Here is a 27,486-nt window from a genome sequence, read left to right on the forward strand (position 1 = left end):
CCGTGGTACTTCGAACAACTTACCCGTTGAAAGTAAGGGACCCGTGGTACTTAAAATAACTTACCCGTTCAAGGTGAGGGACCGAGGTACTTCAAATAAATTACACGTTGAAAATTAAGGTACCCGTGATACTTCAATGACGAATAACCACTCTTTATATGCAAACCAAGGTGTAAAATTGTCAGATTCAAAGCGCCATAACACTTGGGTAACGCCCTCAATGACAGTTTTACAAAGCCAATTTGTACGCATTAACACATCAATTAATCAATGTGGTCGAGTGGGACTGACTTCGGTTCCTGACACAAGATCCGGGGTTCGATTCCTACCTTCGCCTGATGAGTCCCAAAAGGACGAAACCGGTCGTGAAGTGGAATATTTCTGGTGTGTTATTATATAGTATAGTTTTCCTTCGTCTATTGTATTGACAAAAAATTATAAAATAATTCTTCATCCCACATTTTCGCTGAAAGGTCCCTAAATAACCACGGTCGTGCAGATCTTTGACCCCCCTTTGTCAGTTCTGTTGAAATATGTTAACTACGTTTCAGTAATTTAGTGAACGTTTTCGATTAATTGTTAACAGCGTTATTACCGTTCAAGTAACATGGACACCTAACATTTTAACATTTGTTACACCTCACTGGTGTTTGCCTCAAGTTTAACACTATATTCTTGTCAAACATATAAAACTAAGAAAGTAACAATGAGTCTCAGAATACATGACAGGTTATTAAATTTAATGCAATTTGTCAAAAAATATAACAAATGAAAAAGATCTAATGGTAGCTCAAAGGAAAATGTTTTCATTCTATCAAAAATGTCGTCGCGATATTCTTCATTTAGATGTATCATCTGTTTCGTTTGTTCATCAAAGTACAGGGCGTACTTTCATTTCTGCATATTTGAGGTTGTAATAACTCTCAGGAAGATTATACCAATAAATGCTTTGATAATGATCCGTGTTTCCAAAGTAGAGACTTGTCAGGTGGGTATTAAAACAACTATTGTACCACCAGGCACCAAAATATTTCGAAGCACAGTTGTTACTATTACGGTCGTTGTCCCGGTCTTTCGTAGTGAAGGACATGTTTCTGTGATTAGCCATAGCGTCATAATCTGAAGGAAAGACAGTAACAATAGTTAAATGCAATACTTAATTTACCACGTGTGATAAAAAGTCCGGACTTGTTGTTAAGAAATCATCATAGCATATAAATAAATGCTTCATTCACCGGCTCAAGGTAAAACTGGAGGAGTTAGTAGAGTTAATATATATGGTACCACAATTTATGTAAAGCATTTTAATGATAAAGATAATGTTGTTCAGACTTGGGGGTTTCAGATTTTTTCTGATTGTATTACAATACATACACATTTATTAATGTAAGTACTGATGCCATCTGTATGGTGAATTGTCGAAACATCTGTTAAACTTTCAGGTTGATTTTGTGCCTGTAAAGTATATTATCTTTGTCATAGAAAATAGACTAGACAAACGCCTTTCATTAACCAATTAGTAAATATAAAAGATTGTTTACTTTTATTGAGTCTGTGTTGATTTTGTCCACGAAGTATTATATTTCCACTGAAGTACAAATTTGACAGTAGATTTTTTAATTTTTTTTTGTACATACAAGATTTGTAAAGACAATTTTTTTTAAAGTATTTCTAGCCTAGTGGTATTGTTTGCTTGTTCGAAGCAACTCATAAAATAAATGCATTATAAGTTGTGTCACGTAAGTATTATTAATCTTATCTTTCCGTTTTGTTTTTGTTTTGATTCTTAGGACCATCTGACGTAATTTTAAAGATTAATAAGATGAATGTTACATACTGATTATATGGCTGTGTTGACATATTTTTCGTTATACTAGAAAGGGCAATCATGCCTAACCGCGTAATGCCATTCTTACGTTCGCCAATGTCTCATTTCTTGGAACAAGTAATATTGTCTTAATATTGGCATATGGAATTTGAATGGAACTGAACCTTTTTAAACGGGTCATTTCTATTAAAGATGTTTAGACATAAAACTTGGGCTGATATCAACGGTTTTAAACGGCCTGCAGCATATTAAAACTCATTTAGTGTCGGCAGTAATCCTTAACGAACTACATAATGTTAATATTCTTTTGGTGTGCATAAAGTATTCTTATAGAGCGTGTACTTGGCTAGTGTCGTTTCAAACGTAGACGTAATTGCTTTTATATGTTGCCCGTTATTATGTTCACATACTCGCCAAGTGGAAGGACGAAAATGTTTACAATACTAACAAAGCCTCACAACGATGGCTTCATCGTATCATGAACAAGCAATCAAAGTTTTCTGCTAGTATTTGTTCATAGTAATATAACTGAAATACCGTAACAATTATTCAAGACTACCAAACTTAACTATAACACAGAAAACCCCTATACTTGTATTATTCTTACTTGCTGTGCTCTCCGACAAATAGTCACCAAGATCTGTCAATCTGTAGTTACTGCTTTCATCACTAATTCTGAAGAGGTTGTACTTGGCGTAATATGGTTTTCCGTTGACATTATTCATGTCGATTCGTAGCTCATAGTTGCCTTGGTTTGTCAAATAGGCAATGTTGTCATTACCAAGCCAAAACTCTCGGCGAAGAAAGCCGAAGCCTTTCTTATATTCATTCCAGTCACGGTAAAAATTTACAGCGCCATCGACTCGACGTAAGAAAACCTGTTGAAGATAGAATGGAAAAACGTCTTTTTTCCGTAATATCTAATCTTTCGACGGACATTTCTGTCATTCTTCTTAATTAATTTTCTTATTAATTTTGAGTAGTTCATTCAAAATGATGTAAATAGAGATCTCATCGAATGTATTCGTTGTGGGAACGATGATACGAAATGTACTATACGTAAATAAAACAAAAAAATTGGTTTTTCCCCCTTTTTATGTAAAGACATTACAAGGAAATTTCAACTTCCATGCCTTTAATTGAGAAAAGTGGCGAGTCGTGTAATAACTTTACTCTTGAGGTTTTTCAAGCTTAGGTCATTATTCAGTCCAAGTTAGTCTCTGCAAAGTCAACAATACAGCATGGTACAAACCTAATTTTCTTATATAAAAAACGTACCGTCCAACCTCCGCCATCGATGGAATTATTACAATAAACCTTGAAAGGTTCTGGAGCACCGTCGGGCTGAATCATGAAAATACCAGTTTCGGTTTGATCATCACATTGTTCATAGACTTCCTTGCAATCTCTCGGATATTGAGGCTCTTGGTAGTAGAAGTAAGATGAACCTGAAAATCAGTGAAGCAGGAAACAGGGTAACTTTCTTTTGTCTTGCATGTATGCATACAAGTGAATGAAAATCGAACAAACAACACAGAGTTTTAGCTATCTGTGTCTTTGAATACTTTAGCTCAATCAGTGGACGTTCCCAGAAATACGACGCTTAAAACGGCCTAACAGTGGCTGTTGAACATATTTTTTCTTTAAGTAATTTAGTACAATTAACGTTCCCAAAAATAGTTCTTATTTGTTATGTATTATATTATTTTTCAACGATATTAATCAATCAGTTTGAATTATCTTCTTCGCTGAACTAATTGGTTTCCTACATTCTGATGGTATTTATATAATGTGTAAACGAGGACCGTAGACAGATGGAAAACTAAAAAGCTGAATTTCATTTCCAAGTACTCCAGACTATGTTAGTTAACATTACAAGCCATGCCGATTTCTACATACAACATAGTTTCATTCAATAAAAAACCTTGCAATTTTATGAAAGGAGGAAATGACACTGAGTATACAACAAGGAATATGGTATATAAATAATGTGTCGAAACTGTAATTTTTTTGTCACGAATAGTGAAATGTCCCTTTGAAATGAAGGAAAACTTAACACTAACTTGTGGATACAGTTGCACTAAGCTAATATTACACTAAAATAAATTACACAGGTGCAATTAAACCAGAATTGCATCGTTAAAATAAATTAAGCTTATATGCACAAAATATAAGTAAATAAATCTCGAGTGAGTGGCAACTTACTTTCGGTGTCTCTCCTTCGTCTGGATTTGCTGTTATCAGTTCTCACGTCACTCTGTCGAATAATATAATTTTAAAATTATAACTTCCTTCAAACCTATCAAACATAACGTAATGTGTGATGCAAAATTATAGCACAGATAATATCTTTTATTGTTTAATCATTATTTCGGCCTTATTTCTTGTCTTTTGATTAATTCGAACTATTTGTATTGGTAATTAAAAGAAACAACCTGGAAAACGTTTCCTTTCTTCAAATTTAAAGTAAATTATGGAAATCGAGTTCTCAAATGATTACTTCAACGAGTGACAATACCTGGCGCACAGAATCATGATGTTTGCCAAACAAGAAACAAACAAGGAAATGACATTTTTGTTTGTTTTTTTTAGTTGAAAGGATTACGTGATACAACTTGCTCTCGAGTAGAGGTTACTAAAAGAGACTAACAAAGGTATAATTCAATTTACTATTTACATGTGTTATGTGGCATAAATAAAGATTTTTTACCGCATCGATCAGTTATCATCTTTAAAACAAAAATGTAAATTAGAAAATCACATCAAAGGGTCCAATACACATTTTTATCATTACTTTTATCTCTTATAATATGTCAACTTATGCATTTTGAATTAAGAAGAGGAAATTAAGAAAATCATAAAATCATGAGTTAAATTCTTGTAAAATATCAATAGAAACACGGCTTCTTGATGTTCGTTATTTTGTTAGTTACGAACAGATCAGTCAAGACCAAGAAAGAACTACAATTGAAGGAAGTTTCAAGACAAATCTTTAAAGCGAAAGATGTAGTGTGGAATATACAAATCAATAGTTAGTCTGAATAGATACGAATATGAAGAGCAGGGTAAATCTACAAGATAAAAACAATAGTAGGACTACTGCTTAGTTTGTATATTTATGAATACAGAGAGCAGGGTAAATCGAAGAAGTAAAAACAACAGTAGGACTATTGCTTAGTTTGTATATTTATGAATACAGAGAGCAGGGTAAATCTACAACTTAAAAACAAAAGTAGGACTATTGCATCATTTGTACAGATATAAATACGTTGACTATGTTAATTCTACAAAGAAAAAACAACAGTTGGACTACTGCTTAGTTTGTATAGATATGAATACGGAGAGCAGGGTAAATCTACAAAGTAAAAACACCATTAAGAAATTGCTTACAGAGAGCAGGGTAAATCTACAAAGTGATTCAAGGTTTACACTTCTCCGTTTATTGTAAACATAATTTTGCCATGCAATGTTGACGTCTCCGTTGTCCAAATTTGTTCAGGTTATGTTTAGCAAAGAAAATTACTTAATATTTAAACTTAAAACATTACTTGATGAATATATATTTATATAAACGGAATTAAAATTTAGTAAATAACAGAAAGTGGTTATCGCAGGAAATCAAGTCTAAGATAAAAGATGGAAATATAAGTTCAAGTAGGCATATTGTGTTTGAAAACTGCTTTCTCTTCCTAACATAAGATAACTAGTGAGAATAATGATGCTCTGGTTTTACGATATTTAATTTGGTAAATGGTAATGTCAGTATTTAGGATTGTTTTTGTTAGGCGATATTTTAATTCATTTCGTATAGGTGCATGCTATGCTATGACATGAAACAAAACTATGAAGGATCATTACTTTCATGAAGTAAAGATTGCAAGTCTAGACTTGCACTTTAATTGTACCCTTCATTTTTTAAACTTATTTGTAATTATCTGTAAATATGGACAAATGAGTAACAATCTTAGAGTATTTCCAAAGGTTTTAATGAAACTAGTTTACAAAACTTAAGTGACGGTCATGTTTAATAAGCTGAGATGTCCTGAATAAAGTGAACACTAACTTGAAGCACCAAAGTGTCATTTGCTTAGTTGAAAAACATTATACATAAATTCACCATTATCTTTTGTTTCATTGGTTTAATTAGGGAATACACATTTTCGATATTGCTCCTTAGAACTTACTGACATTAAAATCTTCAGTTTCGTAAACAGCAAGCACAAATTGAAATTTGGGAAAGGCCATTGATGAGAAGCAAGTGATGCTGATGCTTATTCAGTTAAGGATCATAGTTTATTTGTAAGATTTAATAGCGAATAATTATTATTCTTTTTTTTTAAATTTCGTTACGTCCATAACTTTTCGGATATTTGATGATATTACACAATTAAATGTCTAGATTTATAATACCGCATGTAAGTACACAATATATGGTTTGGTAACGTTAGGCACATGCTTATGAAGCAAAAAAAAAAAACTTACTATTCACAAGTAATTCACTAAAGTTATAACCACACAAATGTACGTCTTAATAATAGTTAAACAAATATTTCTGCTAGTTTCTGTAGTCAAGTTGCGATCGGCTTAAGTAGTTTTTCAAATCTTGTAAGTCTGTTAGCCTAAATATATCAAAAGTTGACTGAGGTTATTACTATCTTATTAGGAGATGACAATATTAATATATTTTAATTATTAAAACTGCAAAATCTTTTCCTCGTAACTTGAACATTCATTGTTTTAATAAACCTTTGATCGGTTCAAAGGTACTGAAATGTCTATTTTCTGGTAATTTTACGTTGATTTAAGTTAATATATAGAGAAAATCTTTCAATTACTGTTCTTAAAATATATGTAAACGTAATTAACATTTTTAAAAATAACAAAAAGTGGTTATTAAAGGGAATCAAGTCTAAGATAAAATGGTATAAGAATTTCAAGTAGGCCTATTTGTTTAGAAGCAGCTTTCTCTTCCTTACTCAAAATAACTCGTAGAGATGGTGCTTTCTTTTAACGATATTTAATTTGGTAAATGGTAATGTAATATTAAGGATTGGTTTTGTAAGGCGATATTTGAATTCATTTTACTTAGCTGCATGCTATGCTATGACAAAAACAAAAAAAACATGAAAGACCATTACTTTCGTGAAGTAAAGATTGCAAGTTTAGACTTGCACTTTAATGTTGACCCTTCTCTCCTTATACGTATTTGTAATTATATGTAAATATTTACAAATTGGATACTATTCTTACAGGGTTTCAAAGGTTTTAAAATGAAACTAGTTTTCAAAACACAGGAGGCGGTCATGTGAAATAATCTGAAATCTCCTAAATAAAATTGAAGCATCAACGTCTCATAAACTTAGTTGAAAAACTCAATATAAAGAAAATATCAATTAATTCATCAATATATATATTATTTTACTATATTTATTTGGGATTCAATAATCTAAATTTTGCTGTTGAGAACTTAGCGACATTAAAATCCTTAGTTTAGTAAATAGCAAACACAAAATTGAAAATTTGTAAAGGCCATTACTGAGAAGTAGTTCTATTGAAAACCAGTGGTGCTGCTGGTCTACCTATTCAGGAAAGGATCATACTTTATTTGGAAGATCTATTAGCAAATAGTTATTATCCAAAAGTATTTAATATGCCTGTATCGCTTTTAGGACATTTGATGGTATTAGACAGTGAACTCTCTAGATATATAGTACCGCATGTAAGTACACAACATATGGTTCGGTAATATTAAGCATATGCTTATGAAGCAAAAAAACTTGGTATTCTTATGTAAATCACTAAATTAATAAAAAACAAATGTTCTTCTTAATATTAAATAATAAATATATATGTTAGCTCCTTTAGTCAAGTATTGCTCGACTTTACTAGTTTTTCAAATCTTGTTTGTCTGTTAGCCTAAATATATCAAAAGTTAAATGAGAATAGTACTAACTTATTAAGTGGTGCAAATACAAGTTTATTTAGATAATCAAATCTGCCCCAAAAAATCCCTTCTCGTTACTTGAACATCTATAGTTTGGTTCAAAGGTATTGAAATATCCATTGTCTGGTAATTAATAGTTGATTTAAGTAAATGTAAGGAGAAAGGCTGCCATTTACTATTCGTAAAATACGTGTACAATGTTACAATGTTACCGTGCTGAACATTTTAGAAGGATGTTCGAAACTTCAGTTCTCTTTCTAATTATTGGAGATTACTTTCAGCATTTCATATTAATATTTATTTATTAAGAAATGAAAGCAAGTTATCTTCTATGTAGCGTACGCATGGATAAAAATATTTTTCAAGTCACTGCAAAGCCTTAAACAATTCGTGATCTTTTCAGTGTCCCTGTATTAACTTTGTTAAAAATACGGCTTTATCGATGATACATATATTATTACTTCCCAGTGCAATATAATATGCTAAATACATTTTTAAGAAGGGTTCCACTGTAAGAACGATTAACGGAGCTTTTCAGGGCGTAGAAAAAATGTAAAAGTTCACCATCTCGGGTGAATTAAAGATATGCTTACAAGATCTCTTTAAAATATGTAAAAACATGTATGTTGATCAGAAAAGTGTTACATTGTTCAGGTTTTTAATTGAGAAAATCTGAAGTATTCAAAGGTTTCAGTGATATGTTTAGCAGTGAAGAAAGAATTGAAAACAATATAAAACAAGAAATCAGTCTGAATTGCTGCATGCACAGATTTAGCAAAAACAAGAGAAGAAATTTTAAAACAGAAAATATATTTTTAACATTTAGAAAAAAAAATATTTATTAGATATGAAAATGGACATTTCCATAAATAATGCAAACGTTCTGAAATATAATTGGAAGACTTACCACTTCATCAGAAGATTCTACAGAAAGAAACTCCAGAAGAAAAACTCCAATAACGAAGAAGCAAAAAAGCTGTAACTTCATGGTTGATTGAATGAAATGTAGACTTTATTTAGAATGATATCTTCTGAGCAGAGTCTGCAAGACGAATGAAGATATTTCTCAAATACGATAGATTTCTCAGTTTAAGGAAACAACTGTTAATACTATGGAAACCTTGAATCGTCTCGATTCATCAACTCAAGTATGAAATTATGATAAAGTCTTTATGAATAATTTCATTTTAATAAAATTTACCAGAGGTACATTTGCTTTTCCTTACTTTCCACACGAGCCCGGAAGTCCTCCTTAGTTTATGTGTGTTTAGATAATTTTTTACAATATTTACCTTAAAAGAGAATTTTTAAATCAATTAGCAGTCTTTATTTGTTTCATTTGTACAACATATATAGCATTACTTTTAATCTGACCCTTGCAAGATCCTTAGATAGTTTCGAATCATGTATCATCAAAATGCATTAAACCGTCATTAGACTTTCAATATATCTGGCTTTTCATTGATATATACATTCAGATGGGATATGGTCATAATCCGTTTTAACTTCCGCGTATAGTTCAGTAGAAAACCCATAGTCTCGTCTCATAGTTATGTGTAGCTGATAGATCGTGTAGATTAGAATCAATATGCTATTTAGCATTGCAAGTGTGATGTTGTAATATAGAAGGATATATCAAAATGCATTCTATCGACTTTTCTTTTTCAATTAGAGATGATACGAATACATCATGATAACTGAAAAATGTTCAATTGTTCACTTCATTCAACTGAGTAATTTAGCATTTTTCTGCTAATCGTTGAATTGACCACTCATAATATGTCGTCATTTTAACAATTTTTAATGTTCAAATTGTTCAATTGCTCAGATGGAATGAAGTGAACAATTGAATATTTTTCAGAAAATGTTGAATTGACGAGATATGATAAGTTGTCAATTAAACATTTTGAAGAAAATTGCTCAATTGCTCAGTTAAAGCACCTGATGAATCAACTTATGGGCCACAGTTTTTCTTATATTAATGGCACTTTTTAATTTCTCTATCACGCTTTGACTTATGCGCTTCACATGACGGAAATTTATGTAAACTGTATTTGTATGTGTTATTTTCTTTACTTCATTTGCCTAAAAATCTTGACCTTGATTCTCCCAATTTGTGTTGAGTGTATATTATAAACGCACTCAAATCAACATATACGTTTCATGTACACGCATTCCTTTCCAAGACTGCCTTTTTTTGTCACAGTTTAAAGTAAGACGTCTGAAGCTTACCCTGGTACTGTTATACGTGCAACTTGTCGTTAAAATCCAACTTCATTACCAACTTGCAATGGTTTTGGATTGAGCTCTAGGTGCGGTTGATTTAATATTTCACACATTATGCCTGACATTGTGAGATGTTCTTACACAATCCATAATACAATAATATAACTGTAGTTGAAATAACTGCAATGTATTTGATGGTTGTATATTTGAAAAGTATAAAACTCGTGTTATTTATTCTTAATAACACTGGAGTCGAATAAATCCACGATTGTTATACCATTGTGTTGAGTGTGTATATGATGAACGTGCTCAACAACCAAACTATACGTTTCATGTACACGCATTCCTTTCCAAGACTCACTTTCAAAGATTTTTTTGTCACCGTTTTAGCTAAGACGTCTGTAGCTTACCCTAGTTCTGGTATACGTGTGTAGCAGTATATATAAGCCAATACAACAGTATAGGCTAACATAGGACTATGTTGGCCTATACAACAGTAAAGGCCTACATAGTCCAATGGCACACAAGGATAGGTAACACTCGCTTACAGTAGGGATTGTTGCTCGGCGACAGATGTAGCTATGTACGGAAATGTAAAGGGGACATTACTCTGACGACTTAACCACAATATTTAATCTAGCCTACAAAACTTAAAATTACTGTTTTGTCGAGAAACGAACAACTTCCAAAGCGGTCAAAAATGAAAATTGCAGCTTTGCGATTAGTAAAATATCAGTCTGAATCGTGATTTAACTCAGTGCAATGAATTTGCGTAACCTCTTCAATTTACAATGAGAATTTTGCATAGTTCAATTTTTTGAACAAAACGTTAAATGTCAGGCATTTATCATTTTACCATTTATGGAAGTCGTCAATATAATATCCTTTCTACGCTTCCGTTGTAACGCTTTCGTTTATAATGGGCGACTTTAATTTTCCTGACATTAGTTGGATAGATGGTTCTAGTAGTAGGAGAGGTAGTAATTTTCTAGATGTTGTGCAAGATTGCTTTTTACATCAACATGTTACTTTCCCTACTAGGGGGGATAACATCCTGGATTTTGGTTTGAGTTCTAATCCAAGCAATGTTGTTGATTTGACCGGTCTAGGAAAACTAGGAACTAGTGATCATGATATACTAGCTTTTGATGTTGTTTGCAAGGTCGTAAATTCTGTTAGCAAGGGAAAAGTCCCTGATTTTTGGAGATCAGATACAGAGGCAATTGAAACTTTACTAAAGGGTACAGATTGGATTAATTTGTTTAGAGATATGAGAGCTTCTCAGTCTTGGATTTGTTTTGCTGATAAATTAAAGGTCATTATGGAAAATCATGTTTCGTGGAAGAATCGTCGTCGTAAAAGCAGTATGCCTCACTGGATGAATAAGAAAGTTAGATGTGCAATGAGGCAAAAACGTAGAATGTGGAAGTTGTTTAGGAGGACTAAATCTGAATCTCTTTTGGCCAAGTTTAAAATTCATCAGCTGAAGGTAGAATGCTTAGTCTCTGATGCTAAATTGAATTTCGAAAAAAAGCATTGCCCTAAAAATGAAGGATAACCCAAAGGCCTTCTTTTCTTATGTCAGGTCAAAGCAGAAAGTTAAAGATGCAATTGTTTCTCTTAGGACACTACAGGCTGATAAGATAGTTACTGATAGTCAGGATCTTGCAGATCTTTTGAACGACTATTTTGTGTCGGTTTTCACAAGGGAGGATACGAGTAGTATTCCAGATTTTCAGGGGGGCAGTGATAGGCCTAAACTGGATACGGTCTTATTTTCGGATGACGTTGTCTTAAAGGAGCTGCTTCGTCTAAATGTTTCTAAAGCTTCTGGACCGGATGCAATCCATCCGTATTTGTTGAAGACTTTTGCACACCATTTCTGCGTTCCGCTCTCGTTGATTTTTAGTAAATTTATGGATTAAGGTTATGTTCCTAGGGACTGGAGATGTGCTAATATTACCCCAATTTTCAAGAAGGGTGATAAGACTAAGCCCTGTAATTATAGGCCCGTTAGTCTCACTAGTGTAGTTTGTAAGGTCATGGAGTCTATTGTTAAAAAGTCTTTGGTCTGTCACTTCAGCAGTCAGTCTTTGATCAGAGAGTCTCAACATGGCTTTTGTCAAAAAAGGTCTTGTCTCACTAATATCCTTGAGTTTATGGAAGATGTAACAAGCTCACTAAATAGGCAGAGGTCTGTAGATGTTGTGTTCCTTGATTTCCAGAAGGCCTTTGACGAAGTTTCCCACCAGCGTCTTTTACTTAGGCTGAAGAGGATGGGTGTCATATGGAATTTACTGTCTTGGATCTGGAATTGGCTTGGTAATAGGGAACAGAAGGTGGTAATAAATGGCTGTGCTTCTTCTTGGCAGAACGTTACTAGTGGGGTTCCACAAGGGTCTGTATTAGGTCCCCTGTTGTTTGTTGCCTATATAAATGACATCGACGGAGATATTTTGTGTACAGCAAAGAAGTTTGCTGATGACACCAAATTGTATTCTGAGGTCTCTACCAAAAGCGATTCTGAGAAATTTCAAGCGGATTTAGATAAGATTTTTTCCTGGTCTCAGGGGTTGCACATGATTTTTAATATTGATAAATGTAAGGTAATGCACATTGGTAGTAGTAACCAAAAGTTTACATACAATCTAAGTGGTGTGGAGTTACATGGGGTCTCTGTTGAAAGAGACCTAGGTATCTACATTGACTCGTCTCTGCAACCTTCTAAACATTGTCTTGAAGCTGCTAAAAGAGGTAATAGGGTTTTAGGTATGATCAAGAGGAACTTTGGTTTTCTGAAAGAGGACATCGTAGTTAGGCTTTATTAGCAGTTGGTTAGGCCTCATCTGGAGTATGCTGTGCAGGCTTGGAACCCTTATTTTGCTAAGGATAAGGAAGTACTTGAAAAGGTCCAGAGGAGGGCTACTAGGATGATTAGTTCCCTAAAGAGGGTTCCTTATTATAGGCGGTTACAACTGTTGAATCTCACCACACTCAAGCTTAGGAGGTTACTTGGGGACTTGATCCAGGTTTTCAAGATTGTGTATGGTTTCGACAATTTATCCTTTACCGACTTTTTCATGTTTGCAAACAGTAGTTGTACTAGAGGTCATTGTCTTAAACTTCAAAAGTCGCATAGTAGGATTAATATTCGGCATAACTTTTTTCTAATAGAGTTGTGAATGAGTGGAATAGTTTGCCTGAGAAAGTTGTACTTGCAAGTAGTGTCAATGGGTTTAAGAATGCTTTGGACAAGCACTTTAAGCATTGTAATCGGGTCTGAGTGTTTGTGTCTTCAGTTTTTTCCCTCTCTTTATAGGGTCCTTGATGGGGACTTAAGTGTCCCTCCTGATCCTTTTTTCTACTTAACTAAACTAAACACTGTCCCTGCATCAGGTCACTGGCAGAATAATTCCACAACCACAGTGTGAGAAACACGTGTGTTGGACTTATATTACTAACTTGTTCCTAGTTGAAATGTGGTATATTTGTAGAATATTTGCTTTGAGCTCTCCGTGTTCTGTGCTGAGAACTTTATGAGCATGTTCCTTTTCTTTTAACACATATTATTGTCTGTTTTTGATAAATTAGTTAAAAGATGAAAAGAATAGCAAACAGGATTTTAGATTAATTGCAATGACGACATCATTAACTCAACTGCAATTGCCACATCAATCAAAAAAGGAATCACCATGTTTTTTTTGTGGTTTAACTACTTCACCGTACAGGCTCTCACGAGGTACCATTAGATCTGATTCACATTATTCATTTAAATTGGAACATTGAAGGTAAGGTGCTCACCATACGTACAACACTACTTGTGATAATCTGGTGAGTCAATGCAGAGGAATGTGTGTGAATAAAACGACTCCACGTGTTTATTGTGGCTCTAGTTTACACTGAATTCCGAATGACGTTTACTGATGGGAGTTTAATATTCATTAACCCTGTATGTCGTTTAAATCTGCCGTATAAAACTAGAATGAATGTGTTCATAATTCGAAGAGTAATTACGAGGCACGTATAGAGAAGTGTAATTTCCTTCCGCTACCCGTTCTAGTCACAACAAATGACCATCGACAGCAGTGCTGATGGGACAATTTTGGTGACTAACAATTAAGCTAGTATAACCTATTGTAACCCTTTTGTAAGAACCACACTATAACAGAACATAGTTATGGCTATATTGTAATATATTGTTATAATGTGATAGGGCCAATACAGCTTATACGCATAGCCTAGGTTAAAAATAAATCAATGAATTATACAAACGATATTACGTATTCCAATCGAGTTGATCCAACAATTGAAATATAACTACTTTTTTTGTTGCAGTTATACGTGTTTCGGAATTGAAATGTGTTCTTCTCAAATAACACAGCTCTCATAGAATACATTATAAGCTGACAATAGGCTATAATTTATGTTTTCTTTCATATGCAATGTACAGCGTTTCGAAGTTTAAAATGTTCCTTGTATACATTTTCTTTATTTCTCTGTGCTTTATAGAGACTGAAAGACAAATTCCATGCTATTTGTTAGGCTTAGTTTTATTATTGAATTATAACGTTCAGCATGTACCTAACTAAGGGACCCTTCACATAGAGTATCGGAAAGGTGACTACTCCAAATTTAAAGATATTTGAACGTTTATATAAAAACAGACAAACTATGTCTCACAAATTAGCCAAAACAATGTAAGGTAACGTTAATAATATTGAAATGTTCGTACATATACTTGGCAATATTGAGGAATATACCTAATAAAGGTACCTTTTACATTTACTTTGTTGTCACACGATGATTCCCGGCTCAACTTGATCGAGGCAGGAAATTATGTTGTATTGTCAGTTTTATACTATTCTTAGGAAAAATAAAGACTTCCAAAACGAGAACCTGTGACATAATTATTCCCAGAGCTCGACCTTGTTCTCGGCATCTCGAACTATTGTAACATATACCCATAGATTAAACTCAATCATGGCTAGGCCAGAAAGACCAGGGAGTGCTTTAACGGTGCACCATCACATCATCGAACCCTAGCGAATACAACGCGAAATGCAGGTTAAGGTTTTAACAGATGTTCATGTTTCTGATATATCACGTATATTTCGTAGTCTCTGCAGTGGAATATTACCTCATAAATAATCAAATACCAATTTCCTCACAATGTTATGCTTTTTCGTATTTAAGGAGGTTTACAATCGCTGTCTGTTTATATGATCATGGACGATAGATAAGGCATGAAGTGGAGTCCATACCGCTCCTCCGCCCCCCCCCCCTCCACCCATCCCCACCGACAATCACAGTACGAGAAAGTTTCTTTCACCTATAATGTTTTGGTCTCTTATTTAAACAAAATTGAAGAAAACTTTGCATTATTAATAATCAAGACCATATTTAGATCAATTGATGCTCGTTGAAAATACAAACAGGGTAGGCTTAGCGGAGTTTCAATAACCACTCGTGACAATGGATTATGTCGACGAGATTATAGTAACTACTTAATAGCCGAATGTTTTGTACCACAGTAAAATTGGATTGTGCTAATAAATATGATTAATCGGTAGCATTTGCTGTTAAGATTACAGTAAGAACTGAAGATATGTGTAATCCCAACAAATGCTTAAAACTGGATTTGTTGGAATTACACAGTTCTTACTGTAACCATAATAGCACATGCTAATGATTCATAGCAATCAAAGTTTTTATAAGTGATTGCTGGCTCGGATAGTGTAAACAAAATCTGCCATTGTTACATGTTCCACTCATGGTTATACGTGATGTCTTTTAGCAGGGACTATATAACTACAATAACAATATTAATATATTCCTTAAGCTCTACAACGTCTCCCTCTTGCGCCTACTTACCACCTAGTTGTGTACATTTGTTACCACTTGCTTCAGAACCAACTTAAGATGCTTTTCGCTATTTTTGGTTTTTGGATTGGCGCCGCTAATTATATAGATCTAAAGCTGTTGAATTTTAACGTAAATCGTAACTGTTATACACTATTTCTCCCATCTAGTACTATTTTGTCATTCTTTTCACCAGATAGAGGAAAATAGACGCAAAAGACGAATCTAGTTCATTTGCTTATGCCGTTTTTACTATTGTAACATCATCATCCTTGTAGTATCATCATATTAGGTTTTAAACAAGTTTAAATTAGTTTAAGATTACCTCAGAAAAGCTCAGAGTGGAATGGTAACCGGAAGGGGTGGGATAAGGAGGGGGGGGGGTTAAAACTTCGCCTGCTACCAATTCATCGAATTAGAGACTATAGATGAAGACAATGAATAAAATAGGACATTTAATTCTATTAGAAATCAGAATATTATTGTCATTTGCATTCATGTTGCAATAACTTTCCTGTATTAACAGGCTACAAGGGGCGTATTTTCATGTCCGCATATTTGATGTTATAATAACTTTCAGGAAGATAATTCCACTTAATGCTTTGATGAGAACTAGTTGCACCGAAGTAGAGACCCGTTAAGTGTGTAGTATGGCAATTATCAGCGTACCACCAAGCACCATACCAGTAAGAAGCACAGTTTGTACTACTAGCAGGATCGTTGTCCTGGTCTCTCGTGCTAAAAGACATGTTCCTGTGATAAGCCATCGCGTCGTAATCTGTAGGTTAAAAGAATAATTAATCAAGTTGACAGATTTGTAGAGACATTTAATCGTCACTTAAGTGTCTTTTGTTGTTTAATCTTAATTTGATGAAATGACTTTGCCTTAATTTGGCCAATTAACGAGGTACTTCGACCACGAATTCCACATAACTGTTTTAATGTGTGCATAACAGCTGTTCCATAGGTCTACTATGAAGAGGATATTGCTATATATTATGAGTAGTAGTTTGATTTTAACCATGAGTAACTCGGGGAAAGGAACGAAACAAAATAATTGGAGTCAGTTCTTCGCGTTAGTTACTTTTTGGTTTCATTTTATAAATCTGAACCGACGCAAGTGGGCTCTACAACCATGTAACAGTTCATTGTTGCCCACCACTATCCCAGCGAAAATGATATTATATTCGGAACATAGAAGATGTAACAGTTTTAATGATAATAATAAGTTAAAATACTGAAACATATTCTTCCAGTCATCATATCGCAATTACTGCACCTGTCTTTCTACTAAAAAGAGCAACAACAAGAAATTTCGGGCCGCACCAAAGCTAGTTTAACTTGCTACCAACAAATCGAGAGCTATAACTGAGTTATATTGGGTGATGCACAGAAAATATTACACCAGTTTAATTGAAATATAAATTTAATAAGCACTTGGTGAGCAGAGATAATTTGAAAGTAGCAATGATTTCTCTTATATCTTTTAATTATATTTGCAACCTTTGTGTAACGGTTTGTATTATAATTTCATGATGAAAGTTTAACAAAGGCGAATTGGAATAGACTATATGTTCATCGTGTGTTGGTGCAAATAATATGAACTTCGGATACACGCTGAAATTGTGAATTGAGCATTATTTTTAAGGCATAGTTTTCATGATTAGCATGTCAGGTAAATCGTTTCAGCGCATCAAGCAGCTGTGTTATCATAATCATTATCTTTTTCATCGTGGGCAGAGTGTGAGGGAAGAGACTGAATCGATCGAACTTGGTAACAATGCAACCAAATTCAAACTTTTACTTACTTGCTGTACTCTCCGACAGATAATCACCGAGATCTGTCAATCTGTAGTTACTGCTTTCATCACTAATTCTGAAGAGGTTGTACTTGGCGTAATATGGTTTACCGTTGACATTATTCATGTCGATCCGTAGCTCATAGTTGCCTTGGTTTGTCAAATAAGCAATGTGGTCATTACCAAGCCAAAACTCTCGGCGAAGAAAGCCGAAGCCTTTTTTATAGTCATTCCAGTAACGATAGAAATTTACAGCGCCATCGACTCGACGTATAATCACCTGTTGGAGAGTAAGTGGTGTGTAGACAGAATTTAAAATATTCCAATATCAGATTTAATTTCGTTTGGTTGAAATATTTCTTTGTCTAATAATTTGCTAGAAAGATAATAGTGCCGCTTATCATTATGTTGATTAAATGGCGTTAATAACGAAAACAAATATAACAATAGACAATCCACCGAGGTGCAGATCTTATAAAACAAAAACGTGGGTATATAGGCAAAAATAAACAATAAATCTAAAAATGCAATCACTACGGTACTTCATCGTGGTTGCTATTTTATCGTTTGATAAGCCAAAGGAACAGTCTCGATTTATTAAATTGAAATTCTTAAGTTTTAAGTAATCTAGTCTAGCTTGACATGAAACTTGAAATAGGTTAATCACAAATGTTATGTCATTTTGGTACGTTCACAAGTGCACTACATCCCATACTCATGCAACCAATCGCCAAGTTTGATTTCCATCGGCGTTACGGTTAGGAGGAGTCGGTGGTCAGTCTCACGTTGTCCTACTTTACAAACATGCTCGATAGACTACAATATCTCATCCCCAATACACTACGTGAAAAGGGTGAGATAATTAAACGAGATAAAACTTGTCTTTTCGACTACTTTTGAGACTCATCAAGCGACAAATAGTTATTACAAAATGACTTTCAATTGTGATAGGGAGTGGAGTTGTATAACAGTTGTTGAAGCCTAGCAACATACTAATCTTTGGACTAACATATCATCTCATCTTAGCAGATTGAAGAAGTGGGCTCTATCCATTATCTGGGAAATAATAACTTACCGTCCAACCTCCTCCATCGATGGAATTATTGCAATAAACCTTAAAGGGTTCTGGAGCACCGTCGGGCTGAATCATGAAAATACCAGATTCAGTTTGATCATCACATTGTTCATAGACTTCCTTGCAATCTCTTGGATATTCAGGCTCCTGGTAGTAGAAGTAAGATGAACCTGAAAAATAAGAAAGGAGGAAACGGGGTAGAATTGCATAGAAGTGCATGAAAATCGAACAAAACAACAGAGTTTTAGCTATCTGTTTCTTTGAATACTTTATAGTTCAATCAATAGACGTTCCCAAAAACATTTCTTATATGTTATTTATTGTGTTATTTTTCAACGATATGAATCAATTTGTTTGAATTATCTTCTTCGCTGAACCAATTAGTTGAAATAAATTCATATAACGTGTTACTGAGGAACGCACTCAGAATAAAAACTGAAAAGCTGAATTTCATTTCAAAGGGCTCCAGTTCATTTTAGGTAACATTACAAGCCAGGTTAATTTTTACATACAACATACAGTTTCATTCAATATAAAACCTGTGCAATAAAGTTTGATGAAAGGAGGAAATGGCACAGAGTAAAACGCAAGGGATATGTTGTATAAGTAACACGTTGAAACTATCATAAAGTTTGTTACGAATGGTGAAATTTCCCTTTGAAATGAAAGAACATATAACACTTACTTGTAGATACAGTTGCCCTAAGCACATATTACACTCAAATAATTTACGAAGGTACAATCAAACTAAAATTGCATTGTTAAAGATAAATAAGCTTTTATGCACACAATGTAAGTAAATAAATCTCGAGTGTGCGTCAACTTACTTTCCGTGTCTCTTCTGCGCCTAGATTTACTGTTATCAGTTCTCATGTCACTCTGTCAAATAATAGAAATTGAAAATTATTACTACTTTCAAAATGATCAAACATTACGTATTAAGTGATGCTTTATCTCACAGATAAACTCCTTTATTGTATAAAAAAATATTCTTAGCCTTGTTTATTGTCTTTTGTTTAATTCGAACTATTTGTTGTGATAAATATCAGAAACGTCAGGGAAACGTTTCCTTTCTTCGAATTTCTCACTCTGTAAACAGTGACTTGAAGTGTGAATTTTGCGTAATGATGACCAAAGTCGTGAGTTTGTTAAAACTTATAGTTGTTAATTAACATATGTACAAAACACCAGGCATGGTTTTATGGAACGAATGATAAAAAATAACATTTTAGCATATGACAGTTGCTTGTAACAAATTGTATTGGCACCGATGATAAAGAGAGAAGTATTGTAATATATTATTAGTTGCAAAGTAAGCCTACAACGTAAACAACAGCATTGTGCATAAATACGGAGTTAAATATTTTGATAAGGCTTTGCATTTATATTTCAGAAATGTATAACAGTCCTGAAAAATAAAGTTATTTGTGGAAAAAGAATATTTGAAACTATTAATGTTAACGAGTGACATTACCTGGCACATAGAATCATGATGTTTGTCATATAATGCCAAACAAAAAACTAACAAGGAAAGTACAAAGTATTTTGACTAAAACATTAAAAGGATCACATGATACAACTTGATCCATGGTAGAGGTTACCAAAGAGACTAACAACGGTAAAATTTAACTAGCTATTTACATGTATTATGTGGCATAAATAAAGATATTTTACCGCGTCGATCAGTTATCATCTTCAAACCAAAAAAGGTAAATTAGAATAATCACATCAAAGGGTCCAGTACACATATTTTACTTTACTTAAATCTCTAAAATATGTCAAATTGTGCATTTTGTATGAAGAATAGCAAAAATGAAGAGAATCATTAAAAAAAATGACTTTGAATCTTGTAAAAAATCGACAGAACTGTTACTTCCTTATGTTCTTTATTGTGTTAGTTACGGACGGAGCAGTTAAGATCAGGAAAGAACTGACAAGGATTTTAAGGAAGTTTCAAGACAAATCTTATAAATAAAGTATGTAGTGTCGAATACACAAATACATAATCAGGTTTCGAAAACAACAGTAGAATCATTGCTTAGTTTTGTATAGATATGAAAGCGGAGATCCTGTTAAATCTACAGAGTAAAACACAACAGGACTATTGCTTAGTTTGTATAGATATGAACACGGAGAGCAGGGTAAATCTACAAAGTAAATCAACAGTATGACTATTGCTTAGTTTGTATAGATATGAACACGGAGAGCCTGTTAAATATACAGAGAAAAAACAACAGGCTATTGCTTAGTTTGTATAGATATGAATACGGAGAGCAGGGTTAATCTACAAAGTTAAACAACAGTAGCAAGATATACATAGGGATGTCAAATTCTAAACGTCTTCGTTTCTTGTTAACATAATTTTGCGTTTCAATGTTGATGTTTTCTAAGTTTAAATTTCTTCAGGTTATTAACTTAACATTTGCACTAAAAACATTACTTGATAAATATATATCAACGGAATTTATCATTTGGTAAAGGAACAGAAAGTAGTTATCAAAGGGAATCAAGTCTGGAAAAAAGAAGTTCAAGTAGGATTAGCTTGTTTAAAAGCTGATTTCTCTTCCTAACACAAAATAACTAGTGAGGATATTGCTTCCGTTTTACGATATTTAATTTGGTATATTGCCTTTTTAATATATAGGATTGGTTTTGTTAGGCGAAATTTGAATTCATTATGTTTAGCTGCATGCTATGCTATAATGTAAAACAAAAGTCATGAAGGATCATTACTTTTTTTTAATAAAGATTGTAAGTCTGAATTTGCAAATTTATTTTACACTTCTCTGTTTATACTTATGTATTTCTATACTTTAGTGTCTGTTATACATATAAATTGATGGGTTTGATGGTTAATGGGTTGAAATGAAACTAGTTTTCAAAACACAGGTGTCGTTCATGTTCAATAAACTGAAATCTCTAAATAAAGTGAACAGCAAATTGAAGCATTAACGTCTCAATAACTTAATTGAAACAAGTATCAATATAGGCACCAATATGTTTGTTTTTAATTTATGTATTTTGGGATTGTTGCTTTAGAGAATCTATTGACATTAAATCCTTAGTTTAGTAAATAAAAAACACAAAATTGAAAATTGGGAAAGCGCATTGTTGAGAAGCAGTTTTAAAAACCAGTGATAGCGATGGTCTACGCCCATAACTTTACGGATATTTGATGATATTAGACAATAAACCTTTTAGATATATAATACTGCATGTTATTAATAAAATATGTTTTTGTCATATTAAGCATATTATACTTATGAAGCAGAGAAACTTGGCATTCCCATATAATTGAATAAATTAATAACAAAACAAATGTTCCTCTTAATTTTAGTTAAATAAATATCTATGCTAGTATCTGTAGTCAAGTTGCGCTCGGCTTGAGTAGTTTTTCAAATCTTGTTTTGTATGTTAGCCTAAATATATCAAAAGTTAACTGGGGTTATTACTTAACTATTAAGTGGTGCATATATTAATATTCTTAGATTAACAAAAGTGAAAAAAATAAAATGCTTCTCGTTACTTGAACACTCATTTTTTTAAATAAACCTTCGATTTGTTCAAAGGTATTGAAATGTCCATTTCCTGGTGATTTAAAGTTGATTTAAGTAAATATATAGGGAAAGGCTTCCAATTACTATTCGTAAAATACTTGTACAACGTTACAATGTAACGGTGCTAAAAATTATCGAATGATGTTCGACATCTCAGTTCTCATTCTTAGAATGAAATCAACTTATTGTCTATGTATCGTATGCATGGAAAAAAATATTTTTCGAGTCATCGGCAAGCTTGAAATACTTCGTGTTAATTGCAGTGTCCCTGTATTAACTTTGTTAACAATACAGCTGTATCGATGATACATATTATTACTTCCCAGTGCAATATAATATGTTGAATACATTTTTAAGAAAGGGTCCACTAATAGAAGGATTAACGGAGCTTTTAAATCGTAGAAAAAAATGTAAGTTCACTATCTCGAGTGAATAAAGATAGGCCCTACAAGATCTCTTTAAAAATATGTATAAACATGTGTGTTGATCAGAAAGATGTTACATTGTTCAGGTATTTAATTGAGAAAATCTGAAGTATTCAAAGGTTTAAGTGATATGGTTAGCAGTGAAGAAAGATTGAAAAATAAAAACAAGAAATCAGTCTGAATAGCTGCATACACCGATTTAGCAAAGAAAAGAGAAGAAATTATGAAACAGAAAATATATTTTTAACATTTAGACAAAATTAATATTGATAAGATATGAAAATGGACAGTTCGATAAATAATGAAAACGTTCTGAAATATAATTGAAAGACTTACCACTTCATCAGAAGATTCTACAGAAAGAAACTCCAGAAGGAAAACTCCAAAAACGAAGAAGCAAAAAAGTTGTAACTTCATGGTGGATTGAAGGAAATATAGACTTTATTTAGAATGGTATCTTCTAAGCAGAGTCTGCAAGACGAATGAAGGTATTTCTCAAATTCGATGGATCTCTCAGTTTAAGGAAACAACTGTTAATACTATGGAAACCTTGAATCGTCTCGATTCATCAACTCAAGTATGAAATTATGTAAACGTCTTTATGAATAATTTCATTTTAATAAAATTAACCAGAGGTACATTGGCTATTCCTTACTTCCCACACGAGCCCAGAGCCTCCTTAGTTTATGTGTGTTTAGATAATTTTTTACAATATTTACCTTAAAAGAGAACTTTTAAATCAATTACCATTCTTTATTTGTTTCATTTGTACAAAATATGGAGCATTACTTTTAATATGACCCTTGAAAGACCCTTAGATATATTTCGAATCATATATCATGGATATGCATTGAACCGTCATTAGACTTGCAATGTATCTGGCTTCTCATTGATGTATACATTCAGATAGAATACGGTCATAATCTTTTTTTAACTTTCGTGTCTAGTTAAACAGAAAACATTTAGGCTTGTCGCATAGTTTTGTGAAGCCAAAGTGATGCTAATTCGCATTGCAAGTGTGATATTGTAATATTGTAAGATCTATCAGGAATAAATGATTTATATCAACTTAATTTCTTAAAATAGAGATGATATAATAACATAATGATAACCCATAGAAATGTAATGATTGTCTAAATCCGTTTGGAAAATGGCCAGTCTATTTGCATTATGACTATTAGCACAAGACGACATGTCTTATTGAGTTCTGCTTTGATACATCCTTTTCTTTTTAGTTTTTTATCAGTGTTGTGAGTTCTTACTATTATCCGAGTACCAAGTACATGCTAGTACTTGAGGTTCCAAGTACCAAGTACCAGAGTCCGAACACGTCATTTTAGAATCCGTGTACCGAGTACGAGCGCTTTATCATTCGAATTCTGGTACTGAATGACTAGTGCGAGTACTGTAACACTCGAGTACTTCCACCGAGTGCGTGAACCAAGTACTCGCAAAAAGTACTCGAGTACCGAGTAGGTCTACTTTTCGAGTACTAAAACACTACTGTTTCCTGTTCTCCTTGGCATGTAACTGGTCCATTTCTTCGATGTTAATAGTAATGGGTAGAGATTTCGACAACATATTAAGTTTATTTTCAAAACGTTAAGTACAGATTGGTTGGACAGGTTACCAGGTTTACAGTTTGGTGGTTAGGGTAACATGTTAACTTCTATATCACGCGTTGACTTGGTAACTTATGCTCTTCACATTACGGAATTTAGGTAAACTCTATTGGTTCAATAAGTTAATTGTCATGAGATGACGATCACGGTTATCTTTATAAACACGTCATAAGTCACTCAACTTACATCTGGAATAGTTTATATCAACTGTTTAATACATTTCTTTTCGTCACCCTCCCTCTCCCAACCTCGTCTACCCCCCCCCCCAATCTCTTCTTCTGTGCATATGTTGACAAGCCTGTGTAGTTGTACGAAAGTGTTATTTTTCTTTAATCAATTCTTTACAAAACTTTAAAAACAACCAACATATTCGTAAATACAATTTCTAAGATATTTTTTGTCACATTTTAACTAAGATGTTTGTGGCTTACCCTAATACTGTTATATGTGCAACTTGTCGTTAAAACCCAAATTCATTACTAACTTGCTATGGTTTTGGTTTGAGCTCTAGGTGCGGTTGATTCATATTTCACACATAATGCCTGACATTGTTTGATTATTTTGCACAATACATAAAACAATAATATAACTCTAATTGAAATACCTGTAATGTATTTGAGAGTTGTATATTTGAAAGACAAATGAAAGTAGATATCTCGTGTTATTTATCTGGCAATGACACTTGAGTCCTGTAAATCTTGTTTATACCGTATAAATCAACGCTTGTTGTACCATACAATGCGTACAGTATAGGCCTACATAGTCCTATGACACACAAGGATAGCTGACACTAACACACTAGCTAACAGGAAGTACTGTTGCTCGGCGAAAGGTGTAGCTATGTACGGAAATGTAAAGGGGACATTACTCTGTCAACTTTACCACAGAATTGATTCCTACCAACAAACCTTGAAATTACTGTTTTGTCGAGAAACGAACAACTTCCAAAGCGGTCAAAGATGAAAACTGCAGCTTTGCGATTTAGTAAAATATGAGTCTGAAAGATCGTGATTTAACTCAATGCAATAAATTTGCATAATGTCTTAAATTTTACAATCAAAATTTTGCATACTCTCTTCCATCTTTAAAATACTGCTGTAGGAAAGGCAAAAACCGGGAACAAAACTAGTTACCGTACAACAAGGTCAATTTTCTGGACAAAGCGTTGATTTTCAAATATTTACCGTTTTACAATATGTCTAAGTCGTCAATATGATGTTTTTTTCTACGCTTCCGTTGTAATACTGTTCCTGCCTCAGTTTACTGGCAGAAGCATTTAACAACCACAGTTGAGAAACGCGTATGTTGGACTATATTTTATAGCTAAATTGTTCCTAGTTGAAATATGTTATATTTGTAGAATATTTGCTTTGAGCTGTCTGTTTTCTGGGATGAGAATTTTATTAGCATGTTCCTTTGCTTTTAACACATATTATTGTCCGTTGATAATAAACTAGTTAAAAGTTCAAAAGCATAGCAAAAACGATTCGAGATTAATTGCCATGACGATATTATTAACTCAACTGCATTTGCCACATCTTTTTTGTTTTTTTGTGAATTTATTACTTCACCGTACAAACTCCCATGAGGTACCGTTAGATTCACAGTATTCATTTAAATCGGTACGTTGAAAGGTAACGTGCTCACCATACGTACATCACTACTTGTGATAATCCAGCTTGAGCAAAGCAGGCGCGATATTGTTAACAGTAACTTTTCTATACATAATTAATTAAGACTTCCGGCTTGTCCCATCCCGATCAATACAAGTGCTTAATTGACTATGAGGCAATGTTAGTATCGGACTCCGAAAAGTTGACAGGTGTTATGTTCTTTAATTTTCATAAGACATGCTATCATTTGCGTGGGCAAGGCCGCGCTGTTTTAGTAAACAAGGTTGGATTTCTGGAGAAATCAATGCAGAGGAATGTTTGAGAATGAAACGACTACACGTGTTACTATGGATATAATTCACACTGAATTCCGAATCAAGAGACGTTTACTGATGGGAATTTAATATTCATTATCAGTGCATATCGTTTAAATCTATCTGTGTAAAACTAGAATGAATGTGTTCATAATTCAAAGAGTAATTGTGAGCCACGAAGAGAGAAGTTCCATTTCCTTCCACTTCCCGTTTTAGTCACATCAGGTGATATTCGACAGGAGTGCTGATGGGACAGTATTGGTAAATAATAAGCTAGTATAACCTATTGTAAACCTGTTGTTAGAGCCACACTATAAAGAACATAAAGTACGGACTCGCAACAATCATGTAGATGTTTTTTCTCGCTATAAACTGATACAGTGCTATAATGATAATGGGCCAACACCGCTAACATGCATTGCCTTGGTTAAAATGACATCATGGAATTATAACAAAAATATATTCTGTATTCCAATCGAGTTGATCCAACAAGTGAAACATAACTGCTTTATTTTGCTGCAAGTATACGTATTTCGGAATTGAAATGTAATTTTCTCTACAAATAACAGGGCCTTTATGGAATATACTATAAGCTTGTTATTAGGCTACACTTCATGTTTCCTTCATATATTGAGTATAGATCTTCAATAAAGTAGCACCTGCCTTGAAACTATAGTGTACACAAATCACACTTTATTGAATAATTGAATAACACAACACGAATGCTAGCTCAGCTCTTACCATCGTAAAACTGCCAGGAAACAGTACCTTGCCTGAGAAACCAGACAGGATGCCAGCAAAAAGAAGAAAACAATTCCTCAGTCAGGACAACATCAGAGAATAAATCTTGCAAAAAGGCCAAGGCAGCTTTAAAATCTAAACATGAGACTGGAAAGCTTCGGCTACAGCACAGTATTAATAACATTACGTAGTAAGATACATTATGTACTGGTAGGCCTATGCCTACTGCAAGTTCTGGAGATAACGATTTGGAAAGCATGGAGCAAACAACTACTTTCAGTGCCAGTGCAAAGAACCTTGGACACAGAAATGATTCTCAAGAATGTGAGACAGAATTTATTTATGAGAAAAGATCTCGTTTGATAGACATTGATATTCTGATATCAAGCGTGGACAAATCCATTTGTCCTGTACTGAGCTGGAAAAGGGTCAGACAACACTTGATCTTGTTGAAAACAATGACTTGAAGGAAAGGACCAATTA

The 27,486-nt window shown here is 33.4% G+C and overlaps 3 protein-coding genes across 3 annotated transcripts in view; 1 reads left to right on the forward strand and 2 right to left on the reverse strand.

Annotated features, from left to right (window-relative positions):
• Positions 1-27,486, forward strand: part of LOC139974450 (epithelial sodium channel subunit alpha-like) — a 133,968-nt gene that overhangs the window by 66,524 nt on the left and 39,958 nt on the right. The gene's annotated exons all lie outside the window — the stretch shown is intronic.
• LOC139974465 (fibrinogen-like protein A) lies at positions 720-8,839 on the reverse strand. Its single transcript, XM_071981640.1, has 5 exons — positions 8,680-8,839; positions 4,034-4,085; positions 3,107-3,276; positions 2,436-2,706; positions 720-1,119 (listed from the first exon to the last, which is right to left on the reverse strand). Exons 1-5 carry the CDS (start codon positions 8,758-8,760, stop codon positions 872-874), a joined length of 822 nt encoding a protein of 273 aa, XP_071837741.1. The 5' UTR covers positions 8,761-8,839; the 3' UTR covers positions 720-871.
• Positions 16,300-23,188, reverse strand: LOC139974463 (fibrinogen-like protein A). Its single transcript, XM_071981639.1, has 5 exons — positions 23,050-23,188; positions 19,559-19,610; positions 18,732-18,901; positions 17,666-17,936; positions 16,300-16,635 (listed from the first exon to the last, which is right to left on the reverse strand). The coding sequence occupies exons 1-5, from the start codon at positions 23,128-23,130 to the stop codon at positions 16,385-16,387; spliced, it is 825 nt and encodes a 274-aa protein (XP_071837740.1). The 5' UTR covers positions 23,131-23,188; the 3' UTR covers positions 16,300-16,384.

Source organism: Apostichopus japonicus, chromosome 9, assembly GCF_037975245.1.
Source record: "Apostichopus japonicus isolate 1M-3 chromosome 9, ASM3797524v1, whole genome shotgun sequence".
NCBI lineage: Eukaryota > Metazoa > Echinodermata > Holothuroidea > Aspidochirotida > Stichopodidae > Apostichopus > Apostichopus japonicus.